At 47.1% G+C, this 26,979-nt stretch overlaps 1 protein-coding gene across 4 annotated transcripts in view; it reads left to right on the forward strand.

The window, feature by feature from the left end:
- The window catches only part of LOC139919600 (Golgi apparatus protein 1-like), a 38,209-nt gene extending 13,128 nt beyond the window's left edge, over positions 1–25,081 (forward strand). Inside the window, exons 2-27 of one of the 4 annotated variants that reach the window (XM_078291246.1) lie at positions 67–96; positions 1,345–1,431; positions 3,091–3,306; positions 3,608–3,811; positions 6,182–6,253; positions 6,443–6,629; positions 7,393–7,640; positions 7,971–8,092; positions 8,250–8,351; positions 10,222–10,375; positions 13,197–13,214; positions 13,430–13,567; positions 14,789–14,875; positions 15,403–15,465; positions 15,649–15,762; positions 15,862–15,950; positions 17,069–17,186; positions 18,059–18,151; positions 20,505–20,642; positions 20,830–20,953; positions 21,238–21,380; positions 21,544–21,645; positions 21,868–21,975; positions 22,966–23,086; positions 23,224–23,330; positions 24,914–25,081. In XM_078291246.1, coding sequence (XP_078147372.1) covers positions 67–96; positions 1,345–1,431; positions 3,091–3,306; positions 3,608–3,811; positions 6,182–6,253; positions 6,443–6,629; positions 7,393–7,640; positions 7,971–8,092; positions 8,250–8,351; positions 10,222–10,375; positions 13,197–13,214; positions 13,430–13,567; positions 14,789–14,875; positions 15,403–15,465; positions 15,649–15,762; positions 15,862–15,950; positions 17,069–17,186; positions 18,059–18,151; positions 20,505–20,642; positions 20,830–20,953; positions 21,238–21,380; positions 21,544–21,645; positions 21,868–21,975; positions 22,966–23,086; positions 23,224–23,330; positions 24,914–25,081 — 3,153 coding nt within the window. Of the gene's footprint in view, positions 1–66; positions 97–1,344; positions 1,432–3,090; positions 3,307–3,607; positions 3,812–6,181; positions 6,254–6,442; positions 6,630–7,392; positions 7,641–7,970; positions 8,093–8,249; positions 8,352–10,221; positions 10,390–13,196; positions 13,215–13,421; positions 13,568–14,788; positions 14,876–15,402; positions 15,466–15,648; positions 15,763–15,861; positions 15,951–17,068; positions 17,187–18,058; positions 18,152–20,504; positions 20,643–20,829; positions 20,954–21,237; positions 21,381–21,543; positions 21,646–21,867; positions 21,976–22,965; positions 23,087–23,223; positions 23,331–24,913 lie in introns of all 4 variants that reach the window. The other 3 variants (XM_078291180.1, XM_078291208.1, XM_078291241.1) reach the window with 3 other exon arrangements.
- Positions 25,082–26,979: the final 1,898 nt, after the last annotated feature.

A 26,979-nucleotide genomic window follows, 5' to 3' on the forward strand; every position in this document is an offset into this window, starting at 1 on the left:
GTCCAAGTAGTTGAATTCAGCTGCTGTTCAAACATAACGTAACATAACCTCTCTCTCTCTCTGCAGGAAACTGAGATTGCTGCTGACTGCAACCATGTAAGTTAACTTCCCTCCACACACACACACACACACACACACACACACACACACACACACCTCCAGTGTATTGCCAATCAATAATTGACTGATTGTGTGATTCTCTCACCACCAACTCTCTCTCGTGATTCAAAATGATGTCACTATAATCGGGACCATCATCAGGACATGCACACACACACACACACACACACACACACACACACTTCTATATGTAGTGTAGTGTCACATTCCAATCCATGGCATACAGACCAGATCAGAACCGCACGAGGAGACAAATCCACCCTGTAGCATATTGGGGTTCTTCAAGGAACCCTGCAGGGAGACTTTCCTAGTGAGGGTTCTTCAGGTTCTTCAGGTTCCTGTTGGTTCCCTCTGGATCTCAGAAGAGCCTCAGATGATGATGCTGCAGTTAAAGGTTTATGACGCATCACAAGGTTAAAGAACCTCTTGGACTGTCTTAATTACAGAACTGTGAAGTGCTTCTCTCTCTCTCTCTCTGTCTCTCTCCCTCTCTCTCTCTCTCTCCCTCTCTCTCTCTCTCTCTCGCTCTCTGTCTCTCTCTCTCTCTCTGTCTCTCTCTCTCTTGAACCCCTCTCTCTCTCTCTCTTGCTCTCTCTCTCCCTCCCCCCTCTCTCTCTCTCTCTCTCCCTCTCTCTCTCTCTGTCTCTCTCTCGCTCTCTGTCTCTCTCTCTCTCTCTGTCTCTCTCTCTCTTGAACCCCTCTCTCTCTCTCTCTTGCTCTCTCTCTCCCTCCCCCCTCTCTCTCTCTCTCTCTCCCTCTCTCTCTCTGTCTCTCTCTCGCTCTCTGTCTCTCTCTCTCTCGAACCCCCCTCTCTCTCTCTCTTGCTCTCTCTCTCCCTCCCCTTCTCTCTCTCTCTCTCTCTCTCTCTCTCTCTCTCTCAATTCAATTCAATTCAAATTTGCTTTATTAGCATGACAGAAAGGATCTATGTTGCCAAAGCATTTGCAAAGGATCAAGTCAAATCAATAATGGATAATAAACAAACAATTCTACAGATTCTATACATATAAACAATAACATAAAAGTAATTCAATACATTCAAAACAGTTGAACTCAATGTATAACAATACAGGACATTGGGAGGGGTGGGGAGCATTTCTGACAAGACTCTGGACTTGACCATGCATGGATGAGAATCATCTAATCTCTTATTTCTTTCCTTCCTTCCTTCCCTCCCTCCTACCTCCTCCTCCATCCCTCCTCCCTCCTCCCTCCCTCCCTCAGCTCCTGTGGAACTATAAACTCAACCTGACCACAGATCCCAAGTTTGAGTCTGTGGCTCTGGAAGTCTGCAAGAGCAGCATCAGTGAGGTGAGTCCAGTCCGCTCTGCAGGAGGGTGAGGGTTCAACTCCCTGAGGAGCAGAGCAAGGCACTGACAGCCTGAGGAGGGTGAGGGTTCAACTCCCTGAGGAGCAGAGCAAGGCACTGACAGCCTGAGGAGGGTGAGGGTTCAACTCCCTGAGGAGCAGAGCAAGGCACTGACAGCCTGAGGAGGGTGAGGGTTCAACTCCCTGAGGACCAGAGCAAGGCACTGACAGACTGAGGAGGGTGAGGGTTCAACTCCCTGAGGAGCAGAGCAAGGCACTGACAGACTGAGGAGGGTGAGGGTTCAACTCCCTGAGGAGCAAGGCACTGACAGCCTGAGGAGGGTGAGGGTTCAACTCCCTGAGGAGCAGAGCAAGGCACTGACAGACTGAGGAGGGTGAGGGTTCAACTCCCTGAGGAGCAGAGCAAGGCACTGACAGACTGAGGAGGGTGAGGGTTCAACTCCCTGAGGGGCAAGGCACTGACAGACTGACCTGACCCGAACCCTGGAGCATCACTCTGAAGCTTTTAGATACATTCTGTCTTTTCATACTTAACATTATATTGAGGTGAAAGATGGGCAGAGTGATGACAGATGTTGCCTGATGTCACTGACTCACAGCTGCAGCATTATCTCTGCTACAGTACTGTTACAGTTTTGACTTAATACTGACTTGGTTACAGTATTTCTTGCAGTATTGACTTGGTTACAGTATTTCTTGCAGTATTGACTTGGTTACAGTATTTCTTGCAGTATTGATTTGGTTACAGTATTTCTTGCAGTATTGACTTGGTTACAGTATTTCTTGCAGTATTGACTTGGTTACAGTATTTCTTGCAGTATTGACTTGGTTACAGTATTTCTTGCAGTATTGATTTGGTTACAGTATTTCTTGCAGTATTGACTTGGTTACAGTATTTCTTGCAGTATTGACTTGGTTACAGTATTTCTTGCAGTATTGACTTGGTTACAGTATTTCTTGCAGTATTGACTTGGTTACAGTATTTCTTGCAGTATTGACTTGGTTACAGTATTGACTTCAGTCTACTCAGTCTAAGGCCCAATCTCAAACCACTTCACTACCAAGTGTCACTCCAAATCAAGTTACACTCGCAGCTGTGGAGGCCTTCGGGTGAAGGGGGAGGGTAGAAACAAACTATGGGACGCCCTCGCCACTCTACCGGAAGAATTGGAAGCAGTCATCACCATGGCAACCGATTGACGCCGTGCTCGCGCGGCTGTTTTGCCGTTGCAACGATAACAGGTTGCTGTCACTGTAAACACAGAACATCCAAAACCATGAGAATGAAATGTGAAGTAAACTGGACTGTTTTTGTTTGCATAAAGGCATTTCTGGGTCAGCGACCTGAGGGACAAAGTGATATTCTCCTTTTTTAGTTTTAAACTTCACCACATTCTGTGATTTAGTTTGAGGCTGTAAAGTCAGCGTGAGGAAAACAAAGCTGTGTGTGAATGATCAAAAATACTCGACAAAGTAGAGAGATGGAACTTAACAGTTGTCTGGTGTTTCCTCCAGTCTCCTGCTGCAGGTGCGCTTCCTGCTAGCCGACGTGCAGACGGAGGGGGAGCGGATAGGGCGAGGGGATAGGGGCTGGTTTGGGATTGGGCCTAACCGTGTGTCCGTGTGTGTTGGATTCTGTAGATAAAGGAGTGTAACGAGGAGGAGCGTGGGCGGGGCTTCCTGGTGTCCTGCCTGGTGGATCACCGTGGCAACATCAGTGAGTACCAGTGTAACCAGTACATCACCAAGATGACCGGCATCGTCTTCAGCGACTACCGGCTCATCTGCGGCTTCATGGACAAATGCAGAGAAGACATCAACTTCCTGCGCTGCGGCAGCGTCAGCGTGGGACACAAGGTGTGTGTGTGTGTGTGTGTGTGTGTGTGTGTGTGTGTGTGTGTGTGTTTTTACCTGGACTCTCTTACAGAGAAGCTCCTTACCTCCCTCCTCCTTCCTTCCATCCTTCCTCCCTCTCCTCCTTGTCCTCCTCCTCCATTCTTCCTCCTCTTCACCCTCACCTCCCCTCTCTTCTTCCTGTCTCCTCTTTTCCTCCTCTCCTTTCCTTACCTCCTCCCACCTCCCCTCTCTCCTCTCTCCCTACTTCCTCTTTCCTCCATTCTTATTCCCCCCCCCCCCCCCCCCCCCCCCGCCCCCTCAGGATGTCCACTCTCAGGGTGAGGTCATTTCCTGTCTGGAGAAGGCGTTGGTGCGGGAGGCGGAGCAGCAGGAGCGGGCTCGTCCAATCAGAGAGGAGTGTCAGAAGGCGATCCTGCGGGTGGCGGAGCTTTCCTCCGACGATTTCCACCTCGACCACCATCTTTACTTCTCCTGCCGCGACGACCGGGAGAGGTTCTGCCAGAACGTAAGAGACTCTACTGACTCTACTGACTTCTACTGACTCTACTGACTCTACTGACTCTGCTGACTCTGCTGACTCTACTGACTCTACTGACTTCTACTGACTCTGCTGACTTCTACTGACTTCTACTGACTCTGCTGACTCTAATGACTTCTACTGACTCTACTGACTCTACTGACTCTACTGACTTCTACTGACTTCTACTGACTCTACTGACTCTGCTGACTTCTACTGACTTCTACTGACTCTAATGACTTCTACTGACTCTACTGACTTCTACTGACTCTGCTGACTTCTACTGACTTCTACTGACTCTACTGACTTCTACTGACTCTGCTGACTCTGCAGACTCTACTGACTACTGACTTCTACTGACTCTGCTGACTCTACTGACTCTACTGACTTCTACTGACTCTGCTGACTTCTACTGACTTCTACTGACTCTACTGACTTTTACTGACTCTACTGACTTCTACTGACTCTGCTGACTTCTACTGACTTCTACTGACTCTACTGACTTCTACTGACTTCTACTGACTCTGCTGACTTCTACTGACTCTACTGACTCTACTGACTCTACTGACTTCTACTGACTTCTACTGACTTCTACTGACTCTACTGACTCTGCTGACTTCTACTGACTTCTACTGACTCTAATGACTTCTACTGACTCTACTGACTTCTACTGACTGCTGACTTCTACTGACTTCTACTGACTCTACTGACTTCTACTGACTCTGCTGACTCTGCAGACTCTACTGACTACTGACTTCTACTGACTCTGCTGACTCTACTGACTCTACTGACTTCTACTGACTCTGCTGACTTCTACTGACTTCTACTGACTCTACTGACTTTTACTGACTCTACTGACTTCTACTGACTCTGCTGACTTCTACTGACTTCTACTGACTCTGCTGACTTCTACTGACTTCTACTGACTCTGCTGACTTCTACTGACTTCTACTGACTCTACTGACTTTTACTGACTTTTACTGACTCTACTGACTCTACTGACTCTGCTGACTCTACTGACTTCTACTGACTTCTACTGACTCTACTGACTCTACTGACTTCTACTGACTCTGCTGACTCTACTGACTCTACTGACTCTACTGACTTCTACTGACTCTACTGACTTCTACTGACTCTGCTGACTCTACTGACTCTACTGACTCTACTGACTTCTACTGACTTCTACAGACTTCTGCTGACTCTACTGACTTCTACTGACTTCTACTGACTCTATTGACTTCTACTGACTCTACTGACTTCTACTGACTCTACTGACTGTACTGACTTCTACTGATTCTACTGACTTCTACTGATCGTAATGACTTCTACTGACTCTACTGACTCTATTGACTTCTACTGACTCTACTGACTTCTACTGACTCTACTGACTTCTACTGACTTCTACTGACTCTACTGACTTCTACTGACTCTATTGACTTCTACTGCCTTCTACTGACTTCTACTGACTCTACTGACTTCTACTGACTCTACTGACTCTACTGACTTCTACTGACTGTACTGACTTCTACTGATTCTACTGACTTCTACTGATCGTAATGACGTCTACTGACTCTACTGACTTCTACTGACTCCAATGACTTTTACGGACTTCTACTGACTCTACTGACGTCTTCTGACTCTAATCACTTCTACTGACTCTACTGACGTCTACTCACTTCTACTGACTTCTACTGACTCTACTGACTTCTACTGACTCTAGTGACTACTGACTTCTACGGACTCTACTGATTACTGACTCTACTGACTTCTACTGACTTCTACTGACTCTACTGACTTCTACTGACTCTAGTGACTACTGACTTCTACGGACTCTACTGATTACTGACTCTACTGACTTCTACTGACTCTACTGATTACTGACTTCTATTGACTCAACTGACTCTACTGACTTCTACTGACTCTACTGATTACTGACTCTACTGACTTCTACTGACTCTACTGACTTCTACTGACTACTGATTACTGACTTCTACTGACTCAACTGACTCTACTGACTTCTACTGACTCTACTGATTACTGACTTCTACTGACTCAACTGACTCTACTGACTTCTACTGACTCTACTGATTACTGACTCTACTGTCAAAGCAATACACAAAAAGTACATTTTCAAAAATCAGAACAAACAACAGTTTCTACATTCAAACCATGATTAATTGTTAATTGTTGTTAATATGAATCACTGCTAATCAATAATAATCAGAGAGAGACTGGTGGTTGTTTTCAACATTCAGTCGATTTCTTCACCTCCGTCTGTTCTGGCTGCTCAATGTTTCTTTCGTCTCTTTCTGTTTTGGGGATTTCATTAAAGATCTTTTTCCTCTTTCCTCCTCTCAGACTCAGGCAGGAGAGGGGAAAGTCTACAAGTGTCTGTTCAACCATAAGTTTGAGGAAGCCATGTCAGAGAAGGTATGACCCCCCCCCCCCCCCCCCCCGCCCTCACCCAGGGGGGCGGGGCCAGGAGGCTGGGAGAATTCTCATTGGCCCAGAATTTATTCATCAAGTCAGTCATGATTTGTGGCAGTAATGAACTTGTTAAGTCATTAATTGTTTTTCTGCCTTCTCTCCGCCCCCCCCCCCCCCCCCCCCCCCCCTCAGTGCCGGGACGCCCTCACCACCCGTCAGAAGCTGATCTCTCAGGACTACAGAGTCAGTTATTCTCTGGCTAAAGCCTGTAAGGCGGACCTGAGGAAGCAGCGCTGCAGTCTGGACTCCAGCCTGCCGCGCGCCCGCGAGGCCCGGCTGTCCTTCCTGCTGCTCTGCCTGGAGGCCGCCGTGCACCGCGGTGAGGGGGGGGGGGGGGAGTGGTTTGTAGTGAAATTAATTTTGATGAGTTTGATCAGTTCAGACAGCAGAATTGTGTGTCATGGTATCCCATATGAATCTGAAATCAGATTTAGATCTAGATTAAGTTAAAATTCTTTATGCTCCACCCTCAATAAGACAAACCTTTCATGTCTACAATTACTCCAAAATGCAGCAGCCAGACTTTTAACTCGTACTAGAAGATTTGAACACATCACCCCAGTCTTAGCCTCCCTTCATTGGCTACCCATTAGTTTTAGAATTGATTTTAAGGTTTTATTTATTACTTTCAAAGCACGGCTCGGTCTAGCTCCCTCTTACATCACAGACCTTTTAACCCCGTACGATCCAGAGCGCAGCCTGAGATCCTCTGGCGAGGCCCTTCTGACAGTTCCCGGGTCGAGGCTGAAGACTCTTGGTGATCGTGGGTTTGCTCTTAGGGCTCCTTCCCTCTGGAACTGCCTGCCAGAGGATGTCAGGCGGGCAAACTCAGTGGCCTCCTTAAATCCCTTCTCAAAACTCACTTTTTTAGACTTGCTTTTAATACTTTTAATACAACTGTTTCATGTTGTTTTACTTTCCTTTTTACTTTGTGTTGTTTTTACTGGTTGTTAATCTGCTTTTGTAAAGCACTTTGTAACTCTGTTTTTAATAAGTGCTATATAAATAAAGTTATTATTATTATTATTATTATTATAATATCATCACCATATGATTCCATCTGTGTGTGTGTGTGTGTGCAGGTCGTCCGGTCAGTGGGGAGTGTCAGGGGGAGATGCTGGACTACCGGCGGATGCTGATGGAGGATTTCTCTCTGAGTCCAGAGATCGTTCTTCACTGCCGGTCGGAGATCGAGGCTCACTGCTCCGGTCTGCACAGGAAGGGCCGGACGCTGCACTGCCTGATGAGGGCCGGCCGCGCCGAGCGGACTGGCACCGGGACCGGGACCGGCACCGGGACCGGGACCGGGGACAGCCTCTGCCAGAGCGCCGTAAGACTCTCACCGCCGCACCGCACTCTGTCTGGACCGGATGTCTGACATATTTTAATATTTCAAAGCAACCATCAAAAATAAATATAAAGTCGAGCTGTTCCTTTTAAAGGATTTCCCACTGCACAAACAGGACACAGTATCTGTGGCGGCTGATAGGATTGTTGATCAATAATAATGACTGATCGATTAGTTGCTGAGATTTCTGGCTTTCAAAACTCCCAGTTTTGCCCGTACTGTCCTGGAACAAAAACTCCCTAGTTTCAAGAGATCAATGTTGTTGCAATATCTATTGATTACCGCCAAGTCACAGCTGCCCCCCCCCCCCAGCTCCAGACCCTGGTCCAGTCTGCCGACCCCGGAGCCGACTACCGGATCGACCGAGCGCTGAATGAAGCCTGTGAGTCTGTGATCCAGACCGCCTGCAAACACATCCGCAACGGAGACCCCATGTGAGCTGCACACACACACACACACACACACACACACATTGAAACACTGAAGTTTCACTTGATCAGTCTCACTTTTATGTTTTGGTTCATCAGCTGATGTAGAGTGTGTGTTTGTCTGTGTGTGTGTGTGTGTGTGTGTGTGTGTGTGTGTGAGCAGGATCCTGTCATGTCTGATGGAGCATCTGTACACAGAGAAGATGGTGGAGGAGTGTGAGCAGCGGCTGCTGGAGCTGCAGTACTTCATCTCCAGAGACTGGAAGTGAGTCACACTGCAGCAGGTGGAGGTTCAGAGTTCAGAGTGAGGCTCTGCAGCAGGTGGAGGTTCAGAGTTCAGAGTGAGGCTCTGCAGCAGGTGGAGGTTCAGAGTTCAGAGTGAGGCTCTGCAGCAGGTGGAGGTTCAGAGTTCAGAGTGAGGCTCTGCAGCAGGTGGAGGTTCAGAGTGAGGTTCTGACTCTGCAGCAGGTGGAGGTTCAGAGTTCAGAGTGAGGCTCTGCAGCAGGTGGAGGTTCAGAGTTCAGAGTGAGGCTCTGCAGCAGGTGGAGGTTCAGAGTTCAGAGTGAGGCTCTGCAGCAGGTGGAGGTTCAGAGTGAGGTTCTGCAGCAGGTGGAGGTTCAGAGTTCAGAGTGAGGTTCTGCAGCAGGTGGAGGTTCAGAGTTCAGAGTGAGGTTCTGACTCTGCAGCAGGTGGAGGTTCAGAGTTCAGAGTGAGGCTCTGCAGCAGGTGGAGGTTCAGAGTGAGGTTCTGCAGCAGGTGGAGGTTCAGAGTTCAGAGTGAGGCTCTGCAGCAGGTGGAGGTTCAGAGTGAGGCTCTGCAGCAGGTGGAGGTTCAGAGTTCAGAGTGAGGCTCTGCAGCAGGTGGAGGTTCAGAGTGAGGCTCTGCAGCAGGTGGAGGTTCAGAGTTCAGAGTGAGGCTCTGCAGCAGGTGGAGGTTCAGAGTTCAGAGTGAGGCTCTGCAGCAGGTGGAGGTTCAGAGTGAGGCTCTGCAGCAGGTGGAGGTTCAGAGTTCAGAGTGAGGCTCTGCAGCAGGTGGAGGTTCAGAGTTCAGAGTGAGGCTCTGCAGCAGGTGGAGGTTCAGAGTGAGGTTCTGCAGCAGGTGGAGGTTCAGAGTTCAGAGTGAGGCTCTGCAGCAGGTGGAGGTTCAGAGTTCAGAGTGAGGCTCTGCAGCAGGTGGAGGTTCAGAGTTCAGAGTGAGGTTCTGCAGCAGGTGGAGGTTCAGAGTTCAGAATGAGGCTCTGCAGCAGGTGGAGGTTCAGAGTTCAGAGTGAGGTTCTGCAGCAGGTGGAGGTTCAGAGTTCAGAGTGAGGCTCTGCAGCAGGTGGAGGTTCAGAGTGAGGTTCTGCAGCAGGTGGAGGTTCAGAGTTCAGAGTGAGGTTCTGCAGCAGGTGGAGGTTCAGAGTTCAGAGTGAGGTTCTGCAGCAGGTGGAGGTTCAGAGTGAGGTTCTGACTCTGCAGCAGGTGGAGGTTCAGAGTGAGGCTCTGCAGCAGGTGGAGGTTCAGAGTTCAGAGTGAGGCTCTGCAGCAGGTGGAGGTTCAGAGTTCAGAGTGAGGCTCTGCAGCAGGTGGAGGTTCAGAGTGAGGTTCTGCAGCAGGTGGAGGTTCAGAGTTCAGAGTGAGGCTCTGCAGCAGGTGGAGGTTCAGAGTTCAGAGTGAGGCTCTGCAGCAGGTGGAGGTTCAGAGTGAGGCTCTGCAGCAGGTGGAGGTTCAGAGTGAGGTTCTGCAGCAGGTGGAGGTTCAGAGTGAGGCTCTGCAGCAGGTGGAGGTTCAGAGTGAGGTTCTGACTCTGCAGCAGCAATCAGCCATGAACCAGGGTTAGGGTTAGGGAAATTCCCTTGCTGATTTTTTTGGTGATTTAAATGACTTTGGTGTTTGGTAATTTAAAATGTAGCCTGGTGCAAAACCCAACATGGTGATATATACTGAAGATGTTTTGCACCAGGCTGCATTCTTTATTTTTTTAGATGATGCTGAAGTCGATTTCAAATGTATTCAGAGCCAAAACAGCGATATCTCCCAGCCTGGTTTAGTGCTGCTGTGAAGAGCTGTAGTGTGAGTTAAAATGTAAAAATGACTCATGTTCTCATGTTCATTTAACCCCAACCCCCCCTCCCCCTCCCCCTCCCCCTCCCCCAGGCTGGACCCCGTCCTGTATAAGAAGTGTCAGGGCGACGCCGCCCGGCTCTGCCACACACACGGCTGGAACGAGACGAGCGAACTGATGCCGCCGGGCGCCGTCTTCTCCTGCCTGTACCGCCACGCCTACCGCACCGAGGAGCAGGGCCGCCGGGTACGACCGCCTGACCCTACCCTCTGACATCACACATCTGACCTCTGACCTCTGACCCCTGACACACACACTGTGGATTCTAATGTTGGACACTGAAAACTGGAGCTCTTAATATTACTATGAAAAAAGCTTATTGGTGTCAGTTAGAAGCCAGTTAGAAGCCAGTTAGAAGCCAGTTAGAGGCCAGTTGGAAGGCATTTGGAAGCCAGTTAGAAGCCAGTTAGAAGCCAGTTAGAAGCCAGTTAGAGGCCAGTTAGAAGCCAGTTAGAAGCCAGTTAGAAGCCAGTTAGAAGCCAGTTAGAAGCCAGTTAGAAGCCAGTTAGAGGCCAGTTGGAAGGCCTTTGGAAGCCGGTTGAAAGCCTGGTAGAGACCTGTTAGAAGCTGGTTGGAAGCCGGTTGGAAGCCAGTTAGAAGGCAGTTAGAAGCCGGTTAGAAATCTGTTGGAAGCCAGTTAGAGGTCGGTTGGAAGCCGGTTAGAAGCCAGTTAGAGGCCGGTTAAAAGCCTGTTAGTGACCGGTTAGAAGCTGGTTAGAATCCGGTTAGAAGCCAGTTAGAGGCCGGTTAAAAGCCTGTTAGAAGCCAGTTAGAAGGCAGTTAGAAGCTGGTTAGAAATCTGTTGGAAGCCGGTTAGAGGCTGGTTAGAAGCTGGTTACAAGCCGGATAGAGGCCGGTTAAAAGCCAGTTAGAAGGCGTTTAGAAGGCGGTTAGAAGCCGTTGGAAGCTGGTTAGAGGCCCGCTGGTTAGAAGCCGGTTAGAAGCCTTTTGAAGCCGGTTAGAAGCTGGTAGAAGCCGGTTAGAAGCCGGTTAGAGGCCGTTAGAAGCCATTAGAAGCCGGTAGAAGCCATTAGAAGCCATTAGAAGCCGGTTAGAAGCCGGTTAGAGGCCGTTAGAAGCCGGTTAGAAGCCGGTTAGAGGCCATTAGAAGCCGGTTAGAGGCCGTTAGAAGCCGGTTAGAAGCCGGTTAGAGGCTGTTAGAAGCTGGTTAGAGGCCGTTAGAGGCCGTTAGAAGCCGTTAGAAGCCGTTAGAAGCCGGTTAGAAGCCGGTTAGAGGCTGTTAGAAGCTGGTTAGAGGCCGTTAGAGGCCGTTAGAAGCCGGTTGGAAGCCGGTTAGAGGCTGTTAGAAGCTGATAGAAGCCGTTAGAAGCCGGTTAGAAGCCGGTTAGAGGCCGTTAGAAGCTGATAGAAGCCGTTAGAAGCCGGTTAGAGGCCGTTAGAAGCCGGTTAGAGGCCGTTAAAAGCCGGTTAGAGGCCGTTAGAAGCTGATAGAAGCCGTTAGAAGCCGGTTAGAGGCCGTTAGAAGCCGGTAGAAGCCGGTTAGAGGCCGTTAGAAGCTGGTAGAAGCCGGTTAGAGGCCGTTAGAAGCCGGTTAGAAGCCGGTTAGAAGCCGGTTAGAAGCCGGTTAGAAGCCGGTTAGAGGCTGTTAGAAGCTGGTTAGAGGCCGTTAGAGGCCGTTAGAGGCCGTTAGAAGCCGTTAGAAGCCGTTAGAAGCCGTTAGAAGCCGGTTAGAGGCTGTTAGAAGCTGGTTAGAGGCCGTTAGAGGCCGTTAGAAGCCGTTAGAAGCCGGTTAGAAGCCGGTTAGAGGCCGTTAGAAGCTGATAGAAGCCGTTAGAAGCCGGTTAGAAGCCGGTTAGAGGCCGTTAGAAGCTGATAGAAGCCGTTAGAAGCCGGTTAGAGGCCGTTAAAAGCCGGTTAGAGGCCGTTAGAAGCTGATAGAAGCCGTTAGAAGCCGGTTAGAGGCCGTTAGAAGCCGGTTAGAGGCCGTTAGAAGCCGGTAGAAGCCGGTTAGAGGCCGTTAGAAGCTGGTAGAAGCCGGTTAGAGGCCGTTAGAAGCCGATAGAAGCCGTTAGAAGCTGGTTAGAGGCCGTTAGAGGCCGTTGGAAGCCGGTAGAAGCTGGTTAGAGGCCGTTAGAAGCCGTTAGATGCTGGTTAGAGGCCGTTAGAAGCTGTTAGATGCTGGCTAGAGGCCGTTAGAAGCCGTTAGATGCTGGTTAGAGGCCGTTAGAAGCCGGTAAAAGCCGGTAGAAGCCGGTTAGAGGCCGTTAGAAGCTGGTAGAAGCCGGTTAGAGGCCGTTAGAAGCCGATAGAAGCCGTTAGAAGCTGGTTAGAGGCCGTTAGAAGCCGTTAGAAGCTGGTTAGAGGCCGTTAGAAGCCGTTAGAAGCTGGTTAGAAGCCGTTAGAAGCCAGTTAGAGGCTGTTAGAAGCCGGTAGAAGCTGGTTAGAAGCCATTAGAAGCCGATAGAAGCCGTTAGAGGCCGTTAGAAGCTGATAGAAGCCGTTAGAAGCCGTTAGAGGCCGTTAGAAGCTGATAGAAGCCGTTAGAAGCCGTTAGAGGCCGTTAGAAGCTGATAGAAGCCGTTAGAAGCCGGTTAGAAGCCGTTAGGAGCCAGTTAGAGGCCGTTAGAAGCCGGTAGAAGCCGCTTTCTGTGCTTTGTGAAAGGAGAACTTTAAAAAGTCATCTTTCTTACACATTATGTGTTATATGTTGTTATGAAGTGTTATTCTATATAGAGAACACAACCAATCAGAAACTACTATACACTATCGCGTATGTTTACTCACCTGCCTGTAGGTCTCGTGCCGTTAAGACTCTTCATTGTTCAATATTTAAAAAATATAAATAATTATGTCATCTGAAATGTTACTGTTTCATAAGAAATCTTCTCAAGATAATTGATAACTTCAGTACTATTCAATAGTGTGTTTTGTCAGTTGTGGTGTTGTACTTTATAAATGGAGTTAAATGTAGAAATGTTGAATCTCAGTGAGGAGAGGAGACAAACAGCAGATCAGCAGGTTAACTGTTGTGTTTTCAATTCAACAGCTGGAACCAGAGGAGCAGGTAAACAGTCTGCTGCTCACCTCAATCTATCTGTATTGATCATGGTGGTGGGATGAAATGATGATGATGATGGCAATAGTGGTGACGATGACGGAAATGATAATATTTGAGATGATTGTAATCTGTGCTTGCCAGCCACTGACAGCCACTGCTCTGTGTGCGCGCGCGTGTGTGCGCGTGTGTGTGCGTGTGCGTGTGTGTGTGTGTGTGTGCAGCTGTCCCGGGACTGTAAGGTGGAGGTGCAGAGGATTCTCCACCAGCGGGCGCTGGATGTGAAGCTGGATCCTGAGCTGCAGAAACGCTGCATGACAGATCTGGGAAAATGGTGCAGCGAGAAGACCGACACGGGCCAGGTGGGACAGAGTACTGCTAAAAATACTACTACTGCTGCTACAAATACTACTACTGCTGCTACAAATACTACTACTACTGCTGCTACATATACTACTACTACTACTGCTGCTACAAATACTACTACTACTGCTGCTACAAATACTACTACTGCTGCTACAAATACTACTACTACTGCTGCTACATATACTACTACTACTACTGCTGCTACAAATACTACTACTACTGCTGCTACAAATACTACTACTACTGCTGCTACATATACTACTACTACTACTGCTGCTACAAATACTACTACTACTGCTGCTACAAATACTACTACTGCTGCTACAAATACTACTACTGCTGCTACAAATACTACTACTACTGCTGCTACATATACTACTACTACTACTGCTGCTACAAATACTACTACTACTGCTGCTACAAATACTACTACTGCTGCTACAAATACTACTACTACTGCTGCTACATATACTACTACTACTACTGCTGCTACAAATACTACTACTACTGCTGCTACATATACTACTACTACTACTGCTGCTACAAATACTACTACTACTGCTGCTACAAATACTACTACTACTGCTGCTACATATACTACTACTACTACTGCTGCTACAAATACTACTACTACTACTGCTGCTACAAATACTACTACTACTGCTGCTACATATACTACTACTACTACTGCTGCTACAAATACTACTACTACTACTGCTGCTACAAATACTACTACTACTGCTGCTACAAATACTACTACTGCTGCTACAAATACTACTACTACTGCTGCTACATATACTACTACTACTACTGCTGCTACAAATACTACTACTACTGCTGCTACAAATACTACTACTGCTGCTACAAATACTACTACTACTGCTGCTACAAATACTACTACTACTACTGCTACATATACTACTACTACTGCTACAAATACTACTACTACTACTGCTACAAATACTACTACTACTGCTACAAATACTGCTACAAATACTACTACTACTGCTACAAATACTACTACTACTGCTGCTACAAATACTACTACTACTACTGCTACATATACTACTACTACTACTGCTGCTACAAATACTACTAATACTGCTACAAATACTACTACTACTGCTGCTGCTACAAATACTACTACTTCTGTGCTATTGATTTATGGGCTAACACTTAAATATCTGTGTGTGTGTGTGTGTGTGTGTGTGTGTCAGGAGCTGGAGTGTCTGCAGGATCATCTGGAGGATTTGGTTTCTGGCTGCAGAGACGTGGTGGGAAACCTGACGGAGCTGGAGTCAGAGGTCAGAGGTCAACGGTCCTGACCGACACTCAGATCTGTGTCAGACTGCTGTGTGTCCATCATGTTACCTTTAAAGTCTGGTGGAGTTAGTCTAGTTCACATGCAGGAGGTTCAGATGCTACCGCTTTGTGTAGAGCAGTGGAACAGGCAGCCAATCAGGAGCCTCTTTGATACGGAGCCATTGTTTTGCTTTGATTTGATTGGCTGACAGTCAGAGAGAGTGTACAGTAGCCTGCAGGGACAAAGTTTGAGAACAGACAAAGACCAAAGACTCAATATAAAGTGTTCAGATGTTCAAGTTAGACATTAAAGTCTGGACATTTGAGACTGAAATGCAGAAGGATGAATGTAAAGTTCTGTGAAAGTTGTTTTTTCCTCGTTGAGTTTTCATCTCATTTGGTTTCTTCTCTGTTGGTTTTGGAGCTCAGATGTTTCTCTGAGCGTTTCTTCTTCTCTCCTGCAGTTTGAACTTTGTGTTTTAAATCATGTGAATATCAGCTGAAGCTGAAGTCAGTCTGTTTCCCACAGGACATCCAGATCGAGGCTCTGCTCATCAGAGCCTGTGAGCCCGTCATCCAGGCCCACTGCCATGTGAGCACACACACACACACACACACACACACACAATCCACAGGTCTTTACAATCCAATATGATTTGTTAAAACTTCACTGGCTACATTCCCTTCTTGTGTGTGTGTGTGTGTGTGTGTGTGTGTGTGTGTGTGTGTGTGTGTGTGTGTGTGTGTGTGTGTGTGTGTGTGTGTGTGTGTGCAGGACGTGGCTGATAACCAGGTGGATACAGGTGATCTGATGGAGTGTCTGGTTCAGAATAAACACCAGAAGGAGATGAACGACAAATGTTCAGTGGGAGTCACACACTTCCAACTGGTCAGTTACCATGACGACTGTTTGTCTGTCTGTCTCTCTCTCTCTCTCTCTGAATATGATGCTTATCAATATATCTGATCTATATATTGATGGCTGCAGGTTCAGATGAAGGACTTCCGGTTCTCCTATAAGTTTAAGATGGCCTGTAAGGAGGACGTCCTGCGGCTGTGTCCCAACATCAAGAAGAAGTGAGTCCAGCCTCACACACACACACACACACACATACTGTACATACACACACACACACACACACAGTGGTCTGAGTTCTTTGCTGTTCTGTTCCATCAAAGTGACAAATGTTTATGTTGAAGCTTCACATTAAAATATCAGAAATCTCTTCATCAGTTTTCAGCTGTTTGGTTGTTTTGGGCTGAACTGTCGTTTCTCATCACCTGATCCTCACATCTCATATTTACATTCAGATTATATTTAATGCTCTGAACACTGTTTTCCTTTTAAACTGTTTTTAAAAAGCTGAGCTTCACTAATGCGACTCAGAGGATTTTCAGTTTGGGACATATGGTTCATATATTCATACACACTGTATATTACAGATGACATCAGAGTCTTTAAGTTTCCAATCTCTAGGACTGAAAATCCAGAAGCTTCAGTTCCAGCTGGTCTCCAGTCAGTTTACTGTGGAGGAAGAGGAGCAACTGGAAGATGATCTAGATTTAAGAACTGATTCACATTTTTATTTACATTTTCTTCTCCTCTCTCTCCTCTCCTCCTCCTCTCTTCCTCTCCTCTCCTCCCCTCCTCCTCCTCCCCTCCTCTCCTCTCTCTCCTCTCCTCCTCTCTCCTCTCCTCCCCTCTCCTCTTCCTCTCCTCTCTCCTCTCTTCCTCTCCTCTCTCCTCCTCTCCTCTCCTCTCTCCTCCTCTCCTCTCCTCCTCTCTCCTCCTCCTCCCCTCCTCTCTTCCTCTCCTCCTCCTCCTCTCCTCTCTCCTCCTCTCTCCTCTCTTCCTCCTCTCTCCTCTCTTCCTCTCCTCTCCTCCTCCTCTCCTCCTCTCCTCTCCTCTCCTCTCCTCCTCCTCTCTCTCCTTTCCTCTTCTCCTCCCCTCTCCTCTCTTCCTCTCCTCTCTCTCCTCCTCTCCTCCTCTCCTCTCTCCTCTCCTCCTCCTCCTCTCCTCTCCTCTCCTCTCCTCCTCCTCTCTCTCCTTTCCTCCTCTCCTCCCCTCTCCTCTCTTCCTCTCCTCTCTCTCCTCCTCTCCTCCTCCCCTCCTCTCCTCTCCTCCTCCTCCTCTCCTCTCCTCTCCTCCTCTCTCCTCCTCCTCCCCTCCTCCTCTCCTCTCCTCCTCTCTTCAGAGTGGATGTAGTGATCTGTCTCAGCACCACAGTGAGGAACGACACTCTTCAGGAGGTGAAGGAGCAGCGAGTTTCTCTCAAGTGTCGCAAACAGCTGAGAGTGGAGGAGCTGGAGATGGTACGGAGTTCTACTGAGTGTTTCTACTGCGTACTGAGTGTTTCTACTGAGTGTTTCTACTGCGTACTGAGTGTTTCTACTGAGTGTTTCTACTGCGTACTGAGTGTTTCTACTGAGTGTTTCTACTGCGTACTGAGTGTTTCTACTTAGTGTTTCTACTGCGTACTGAGTGTTTCTACTGAGTGTTTCTCCTGCTTACTGAGTGTTTCTACTGAGTGTTTCTACTGCGTACTGAGTGTTTCTACTGAGTGTTTCTACTGAGTGTTTCTACTGCGTACTGAGTGTTTCTACTGCATACTGAGTACACACTGTGTACTGTTAGTTGATGGAACAGTAAACTAACTGTTCAGTCCAGTTTCTGCAGGTTGATTTTTATCTGATTCATCAGTTTGTTACACAGCGACTCAGCAGCTCCTCATCATTTGACACCAAATATTAATTGAACATGATTATATTACGAGCTGAAGTAACTTACAAGCTCCTGCTAAACATTAGTTCAGCAGAACTGTAACCGTAGAAACGACTGGAGCTAGTATCGATGCTACACTGTAGCAGACCTGTAACCATAGAAACGAGTGGAGCTAGCATCCACGCTACACTGTAGCAGAACTGTAACCATAGAAACGAGTGGAGCTAGCATCCACGCTACACTGTAGCAGAACTGTAACCATAGAAACGAGTGGAGCTAGCATCCACGCTACACTGTAGCAGAACTGTTCACCAGCTCACTAAACTTATTTATCCTCTAACTCAGCTGTTTTTGCTGAATTAATCATGAGTATGAAAAACTATATTTCTGATAAATCCTCTCCTCTTCTCCTTGTCTCCTCTCCTCTCCTCTTTCCTCCTCTCCTTGTCTCCTCTCCTCTCAGTCGGAGGATATTCGTTTAGAACCAGAGTTGTACGACTCCTGTAAGGCCGACATCAGCCGGCTGTGTTCCAACGTCGCATTTGGTAACGCTCAGGTGAGAACCAGCAGGAACATCAGGAACATTAGAACCATCAGGAACATCAGAACCATTAGAACCATCAGGAACATTAGAACCATCAGGAACATCAGAACCATTAGAACCATCAGGAACATTAGAACCATCAGGAACATTAGAACCATCAGGAACATCAGGAACATTAGAACCATCAGGAACATTAGAACCATCAGGAACATCAGGAACATTAGAACCATCAGGAACATCAGGAACATTAGAACCATCAGGAACATCAGAACCATTAGAACCATCAGGAACATCAGAACCATTAGAACCATCAGGAACATCAGGAACATTAGAACCATCAGGAACATCAGGAACATTAGAACCATCAGGAACATCAGGAACATTAGAACCAGCAGGAACATCAGGAACATTAGAACCATCAGGAACATCAGAACCATTAGAACCATCAGGAACATCAGGAACATTAGAACCATCAGGAACATCAGAACCATTAGAACCATCAGGAACATTAGAACCATCAGGAACATCAGGAACATTAGAACCATCAGGAACATCAGAACCATTAGAACCATCAGGAACATTAGAACCATCAGGAACATCAGAACCATTAGAACCATCAGGAACATTAGAACCATCAGGAACATCAGAACCATTAGAACCATCAGGAACATCAGAACCATCAGGAACATCAGAACCATTAGAATCATTAAAACCATCAGAATCATCAGGAACATCAGAACCATTAAAACCATCAGAATCATCAGGAACATCAGAACCATTAGAACCATTAAAACCATCAGAACCATCAGGAACATCAGAACCATTAGAATCATTAAAACCATCAGAACCATCAGGAACATCAGAACCATTAGAATCATTAAAACCATCAGAACCATCAGGAACATCAGAACCATCAGGAACATCAGAACCATTAGAATCATTAAAACCATCAGAACCATCAGGAACATCAGAACCATCAGGAACATCAGAACCATTAGAATCATTAAAACCATCAGAACCATCAGGAACATCAGAACCATTAGAATCATTAAAACCATCAGGAACATCAGAATCATTAGAACCATCACAACCATCAGGAACATCAGAACCATGAGAACCATTAGAATCATTAGAACCATTAGGAACATCAGAACCATCAGGAACATCAGAACCATTAAAACCATCAGGAACATCAGGAACATTAGAACCATCAGGAACATCAGAACCATTAGAACCATCAGGAACATTAGAACCATCAGGAACATCAGGAACATTAGAACCATCAGGAACATCAGGAACATCAGGAACATTAGAACCATCAGGAACATCAGAACCATTAGAACCATCAGGAACATTAGAACCATCAGGAACATCAGAACCATTAGAACCATCAGGAACATCAGAACCATCAGGAACATCAGAACCATTAGAATCATTAAAACCATCAGAATCATCAGGAACATCAGAACCATTAAAACCATCAGAATCATCAGGAACATCAGAACCATTAGAACCATTAAAACCATCAGAACCATCAGGAACATCAGAACCATTAGAATCATTAAAACCATCAGAACCATCAGGAACATCAGAACCATTAGAATCATTAAAACCATCAGAACCATCAGGAACATCAGAACCATTAGAATCATTAAAACCATCAGAACCATCAGGAACATCAGAACCATTAGAATCATTAAAACCATCAGGAACATCAGAATCATTAGAACCATCACAACCATCAGGAACATCAGAACCATGAGAACCATTAGAATCATTAGAACCATTAGGAACATCAGAACCATCAGGAACATCAGAACCATTAAAACCATCAGAACCATCAGGAACATCAGAACCATTAGAATCATTAAAACCATCAGGAACATCAGAACCATTAGAATCATTAAAACCATCAGGAACATCAGAATCATTAGAACCATCACAACCATCAGGGACATCAGAACCGTCAGAACCATTAGAATCAGAACCATTAGGAACATCAGAACCATCAGGAACATCAGAATCATTAAAACCATCAGAACCATCAGGAACATCAGAACCATCAGGAACATCAGAACCATTAGAACCATCAGGAACATCAGGAACTTAAAAAACAGCTCCTCTCAGTAGAACGTGTTTCTCTGTTTAGACAGATTCAATGTGGATCTTGATACAGAGAGAGTCAACACAGGAACGATTCTCCTCTCCTCTCTCCTCCTCTTCCTCTCCTCTCTCCTCCTCCCCTCTTCTCTCTCCTCCTCTCCTCTCTCCTCCTCTTCCTCTCCTCTTCTCTCTCCTCCTCCCCTCCTCTCCTCTCTTCCTCTCCTCTCCTCTCTCCTCCCCTCTCCTCTCCTCCTCTCTTCAGATGATAGAGTGTCTGAAGGAGCAGAAGAAGCAGCTGAGTCAGCGTTGTCACCAGCGGATCTTCAGGCTGCAGGAGGAGGAGATGAGCGATCCGGAGCTCGACTACCAGCTGATGAGAGTCTGCAAGCAGATGATCAAGGTGAGGGGGGGGGGTTACTTGTTACTGATTGGTTCACAGGGAGACTGCAGGACGAGTTTCTGTTGCTTCAACTGGGACAATAAAGTTTTGTTGTATGTTTTGTATTCTCTCTCTCTCTCTCTCCCCCCTCTCTCTCTCTCTCTCTCTCTCTCTCCCCCCCCCCCTCTCTCCTCTCTCTCTGTCTCAGCGGTTCTGTACTGAAGCTGATGCCCGGAACGTTCTTCAGTGTCTGAAACAGAACAAGAACAGTGAACTGATGGATCCCAAGTGTAAACAGATGATCACCAAGAGACAGATCACCCAGAACACAGGTACACACACACACACACACACACACACACACACACAGAGGTCTGGACAGGTTTGACTCTTCAGGCTCTCCTCTGTTTTATTCGTCCATCTCTCTCATTTTAATCAGCACTGCTGTTATTGCAGTCGATGTGTAGTCAACCTGAAAATGATTTGACCCCCCACCCCACCCCACCCCACCCCACCCCACCCCACCCCACACCACACACACACACTCCCCCCCCCCCCACCCCACCCCACCCCACCCCACACACACACACACTCCCCTCCCCCCCCCCCCCCCCAGACTACAGGTTGAACCCGGTCTTGAGGAAAGCTTGTCGGGCCGACATCCCCAAGTTCTGCCAGTCGATCCTGAACAGAGCGAGCGAGGACAGCGAGCTGGAGGGACAGGTCATCGCCTGCCTCAAGCTCAAATACGCCGACCAGGTGAGTCCAGCGTTTCCAAACTAGGGCTGGGGACCCACAGACGGGCCGCTGCTTTATTTCCAGTGGGATGAGCTCAGGACAGACAGACAGGAGTTTTTTTTCACTGGTTATATTATTTTATTCTAATAAAAAGCAGTCAAGTGTTTTCTTCCTGTCTGAGCAGCGGCTGTCACCAGACTGTGAAGACCAGATCAGAGTGATCCTGCAGGAGTCGGCTCTGGACTACAGACTGGACCCACAGCTGCAGATGCACTGCACAGAGGAGGTACACACACACACACACACACACACACACACACACACACACACACACACACAGTGGCAGCCCAAAGTGTTAATCTCCTCTCATTTGTCATTCAACCCCATGGTGAATTCATGGTGGATTCTTGTCTCTGCCTCTGTCTTATCAAACCAACGGTCTTTCTCCCTCATCTCTTTTTCTGTCCATATTTCTCCTCGTCCTTTTGTTCCTTTTTGTCCTGCTCAGATCTCCAGGTTGTGTGCGGAGGAGGCGGCGGCTCAGGAGCAGACCGGTCAGGTGGAGGAGTGTCTGAAGGTCAACCTGTTGAAGATCAAACAGGAAGCCTGTAAGAAGGTACAGGCCCGTCCTGCAGCTAGCATAATCTGTCCTGTTACTGTCCTGCAGCTAGCATAATCTGTCCTGTTACTGTCCTGCAGCTAGCATAATCTGTCCTGCAGCTAGCATAATCTGTCCTGTTACTGTCCTGCAGCTAGCATAATCTGTCCTGCAGCTAGCATAATCTGTCCTGTTACTGTCCTGCAGCTAGCATAATCTGTCCTGCAGCTAGCATAATCTGTCCTGTTACTGTCCTGCAGCTAGCATAATCTGTCCTGTTACTGTCCTGCAGCTAGCATAATCTGTCCTGTTACTGTCCTGCAGTTAGCATACTATCCTGTTCCTGTCCTGCAGCTAGCATAATCTGTCCTGTTACTGTCCTGCAGCTAGCATAATCTGTCCTGTCCCTGTCCTGCAACTAGCATAATCTGTCCTGTTACTGTCCTGCAGCTAGCATAATCTGTCCTGTTACTGTCCTGCAGTTAGCATACTATCCTGTTCCTGTCCTGCAGCTAGCATACTGCTGTCCTATTACTATTACTAGATTTATAACTTTGGGTCCTGAGCCTGCTGCCTTTTAGCACTTATATAGCAAATTTTGGCTTTGCTCTTAGCTTTTATGTGATTCTTATTATATTTTGCTTTTGTACATTTTTTATGTTGTTTGTCTGCAACTTTTGTTTGTCTTGATGCTGCTGTCTTGGCCAGGTCTCCCTTGAAAGAGAGATTGTTAATGTCATTGAGATGAAATGAAATCATACAGCCTCAACCTGTAAGAAGGTGCAGCTGTTCTTCTGCTAACAGAATACAGGTTTGTTTGTGTACCCCGAGTGTTTATATGGTGCGCGCCTTGAGCCAGCAGGACGCCACAGAGACTCATTCAAACACTTGTCACTGTCTACTAACTTTAGACATCAAGTCGGCTGACTCATCATATGGTCTGAATGGATTTGGTGTGTTTGTGTTGAAGTTTCCTCCGTCTCTCCTCCTTCGGTCTCCTCTGTGCAGGAAGTTCTGAACATGCTGAAGGAGAGTAAGGCGGACATCTTTGTGGACCCGGTCCTCCACACGGCCTGCGCTCTGGACCTGAAGCATCACTGTGCCGCCATCGCCCCCGGCAGAGGACGCCGTCAGTACTTCAAACTGTATAATAATAATAATAATACATGTTATCTGTATAGCACTGTTCAAAGCTGCTGTAAAAAGCTTCCCAGTGTTCCTTTATTTATTTTTCTTATTTCTTTCTCTCTCTCTCTCTCTCTCTAGAGATGTCGTGTCTGATGGAGGCCTTACAGGACAAGAGAGTCCGTCTGCAGCCGGAGTGTAAGAAGAGACTTCAGGACCGCATCGACATGTGGAGCTACGCTGCCAAGGTGAACACCTGCACACAGGGCTGTAGCCAGGGTTTAGAAATTAGTGAGGTCCAGAATTTTTTCTTTTAATGGAGCTTATTTACTGCATTTCTGGACGAGCAAAATTCATATCAAAATGACACCTACAAACACAACCCAAGCTATACACTACACACAAACTCATTATCTATAATTAAATACATACAGAGGGACCTGTTGGCAAAAATACTTTTATTAAAGCTGCACAATTTGTCACAATTTACTCTTCTCACTCTTCTGTGTGTGTGTGTGTGTGTGATGTTTGGTTGAAGAACACACTAACTACAGGCCGTTCACTAGCCTCCCTTGTGTTGATTTCCTGCATACATCATGGTCTTTCCCTCCAATTCACTTCTTGGCTCACTGAAATTACATAAAATAAGAAAGACCGATACAGACACACATAAGTTATGATCAGTTAGTGCAAATGCGACAGGGAAATATTGGTATACTAATCTTCACAACATGCATTACCTTTTGGAAGGCTAGCTGGCGTATAACATTTTAAATAATCTGAGTACTTAGATGGTTTTTAGTTTTTTATTTTCCATGCTTTTAATTTCTATAAGATTTGTTTTTAAATCTGTGCATTTGAAAATGTGAAAGGACAGGAACTTCTTAAGCCAAATAATTTTATCAATGTAAAAAATATTAATTACAGAATTTCATTTGAGAAAACCAACTGTCAGCCTGGCCTCTCTCTTTGCTGTTAAAGTGTTTCCATGTTAACTAGCTAGTTAGCTATCAGCCTCAAGCCAGCTAGCCTTGAGTCCTGCACTCTTCAGATAAGTGAAATGCTGCATACTGTATCAACACTGATGCTCTAGTTAATGTTGTTAATGAAAGCTTCTCAGCAATAACTTATCTTTTACTTAACCTTTTACTTAACACACACAGTAGGCTGCCTGGTCGATGCACAGACAGGGGAGAGACACTCACCTCGGCCGGGTGTCGCCACTTCCTGTATCCGTCGTTTCAAATTAAAAGCCCTCTAGCGTTTCATACACAGTCCAGCCATATACTAGGTTTTGACCTAGTCTTGTTTTAGGAAATAATTACCGAGGTCCGGACCTCGGTGACCTCATAGCTGGCTACGGCCATGCCTGCACACCTTGACTGTTTAAACTGATGATTTATACTCCATATTATCAAGATCAAAATTGTTGCTGCCCTGGTTTCATGCCAGCAGAAAATTCCAGAAGACGATGAATCAACACTGTATTCCACCATGACCACGCCCACCATGACTCTGCCCACCATGACTCCACCCACCATGACCACACCCACCATGACTCCGCCCACCATGACCGCACCCACCATGACCCGCCCACATGACCCCGCCCACCATGACTCCACCCACCATGACATCACCCACCATGACTCCGCCCACCATGACTGCCCACCATGACAACAGTTTACATTTACAATGCCCTTCTTCACACTCGATCATTTACAGATTCCCAGTAGAACCAGCCTCCTCCTCTGTCTTGTTTATCAGGGACCAGACATCCCTACTACACACACACACACACACACCAACCTCTATATCTCCCCTCCTCCTCCAGGTGGCGCCAGCAGAAGGCTTCTCAGATCTCGCCATGCAGGTGATGACGTCGCCCTCCAAGAACTACATCCTGTTCATGGTGGCTCTGAGCGTGTGCGTGCTCTTCCTGGTGGGGCTGCTGTGCGGTCGCATCACCAAGCGCGTGACGAGGGAGCTGAAGGACAGGTAGAGGAGGAACGCCGGGACGCTTCAGAAAAGACTGGCTCCTCCCACTTCCTGTATCTCCCCGAACCCTGCCGCCTAGCCCCGCCCCTCCCCGAACCCTAGCCCCGCCCCTCCACCCTCCCGTCCGTAACCGGCCGCTCTCCGCAGCGCCAACGCCCGTATCTGGAGCTCCTCCCCCTGCCCCGCTCCCTTGTCCCTATCGGTCACGTCCAAACCTCAGGAGAACATCGAGCGTCTCTCAGTTCGGAGCATGTTTTCCTAAACATGGCCGCCGTGGATCTTCTGAACCTTTGATGGTAATTTTTACCCCGAAGCAAATGTGCTTTTACCCAGGAAGCTGTTGGGGTTTGATGGGAGAAATGACCCCGCATCTTTAAGTTTCTGATAAACTCTTCATCATGTGACTGAGCTGCTGCTGACTCTGCGTCCGGATGACTTCTCATGTTGAAAGGGGATCGGAGCTTGTAGAGCGAAGGCAGACCAGCGGACTGAGGCGAACTGAGGTGAACTGAGGCGGATCGAGGCGGACCGGATCTTTCCTTCTGGAGCAGCTTCAGAGCTTCAGGCAGAAAATCTGAAACGTTTTTGTTGCTTTGAAACGTTTTCCCATCGATCATGAAGCCTCCGGTCCAGCTGCTCCCCTCCTGCAGCGGGTCCCACGTCACGTACTACTGAAAACCCTCACTGGATGATGATGATGATGATGATGAAGATGATGAGATGTGTCACTCTGCCAGACGGTCAAGCTTGTCTCCATTATCGGGAATGTCGTTTGTTAGAATTTCATGCTACTTAAATCATTGCACTTTTTGTTGTTTTGAAACAGCCTTATTTATTGTTTACTAATGATTGATTCTGAGTTGCCATGAAGTCCTCATTTGTGTGTGTGTGTGTGTGTGTGTACGTGTGTGTGTACGTGTGTGTGTACATGTATGCGAGCGCTGCACTTTCTCTAGTTGTCCGACTTACTCCCGCCGCTCCCACACAGCTGGGTGTGCTGAGGTTCAGGGGTCAAAGGTCAGGTGAGCTGGAAGCTGTGATGTCAGCAGCTCTAGTGGAATGTAAAGATTTTCACTGGTTCGTCTCCGTCTGTGTTCTCTGTTGCCTTCAACCCACCAAACACCGTCAGTTCAACCTGTCACTAAATATTTGGAGGGGTTGCCGTGGTTACGATGGACACGCCTCCATGTTGGAAGAGTGACGACAAAAGGAAATATTCATCATGTCAATGCAGTGAGTTCTTCACCCAGAGGGTTCTGAAGGGTTTTGAATCCTAAAGATCGGGTTTACGATCGCCGCCATGTTGAAATTTTTTGGAGCCAAAGCAGCGACCTGTCAATCACTAGGAAAAGAACCCCGTTTTATAACTGTTACATCCTGTTAATGACGCAATTATTTTGAAAACCTCCATAAGGACACACATTAGAAGAAATGAAATTAGCTGCTGAGACCAAAACCTCTTGTAGAGAAAATGTATTGACTTTATATTTTGATCAGAAGTCGGTTGTGGTCCGTTGACTTCATGGAGTTGGAGGTTTGGAGTCTTTCTGGAGCCTCTAGTGGACGTTAGAGGAATCGCCGCCTGCTGACTCTTACTTATTGGCTTCAGAATTCACCGGAGGTTTTGACCGCTTGGTTTCATAGTTGACTTTATATAAATGCTTAGGCTTCACTGAGGAAGACTGTGATATACAGTCAGTTTGACTGCTGTTGACAAAATGTTCTTATCGTGAGTCTCTTTGGACAAAATCTGCTGAATGACAGAATGTAAAGTGATGCAGACTGAACTGCCTGCACAGAAATCAGCCTTTCCTTTGTTTTGTCAGGGAGGAAGAGGTGAGGACAGGACCATCTTTCCTTCTGTTGACGCTCAGTAACGACTGTCAAAAACTACTGATGGGA

The sequence above is a fragment of the Centroberyx gerrardi genome, chromosome 1 (assembly GCF_048128805.1).
Source record: "Centroberyx gerrardi isolate f3 chromosome 1, fCenGer3.hap1.cur.20231027, whole genome shotgun sequence".
Lineage (NCBI taxonomy): Eukaryota > Metazoa > Chordata > Actinopteri > Beryciformes > Berycidae > Centroberyx > Centroberyx gerrardi.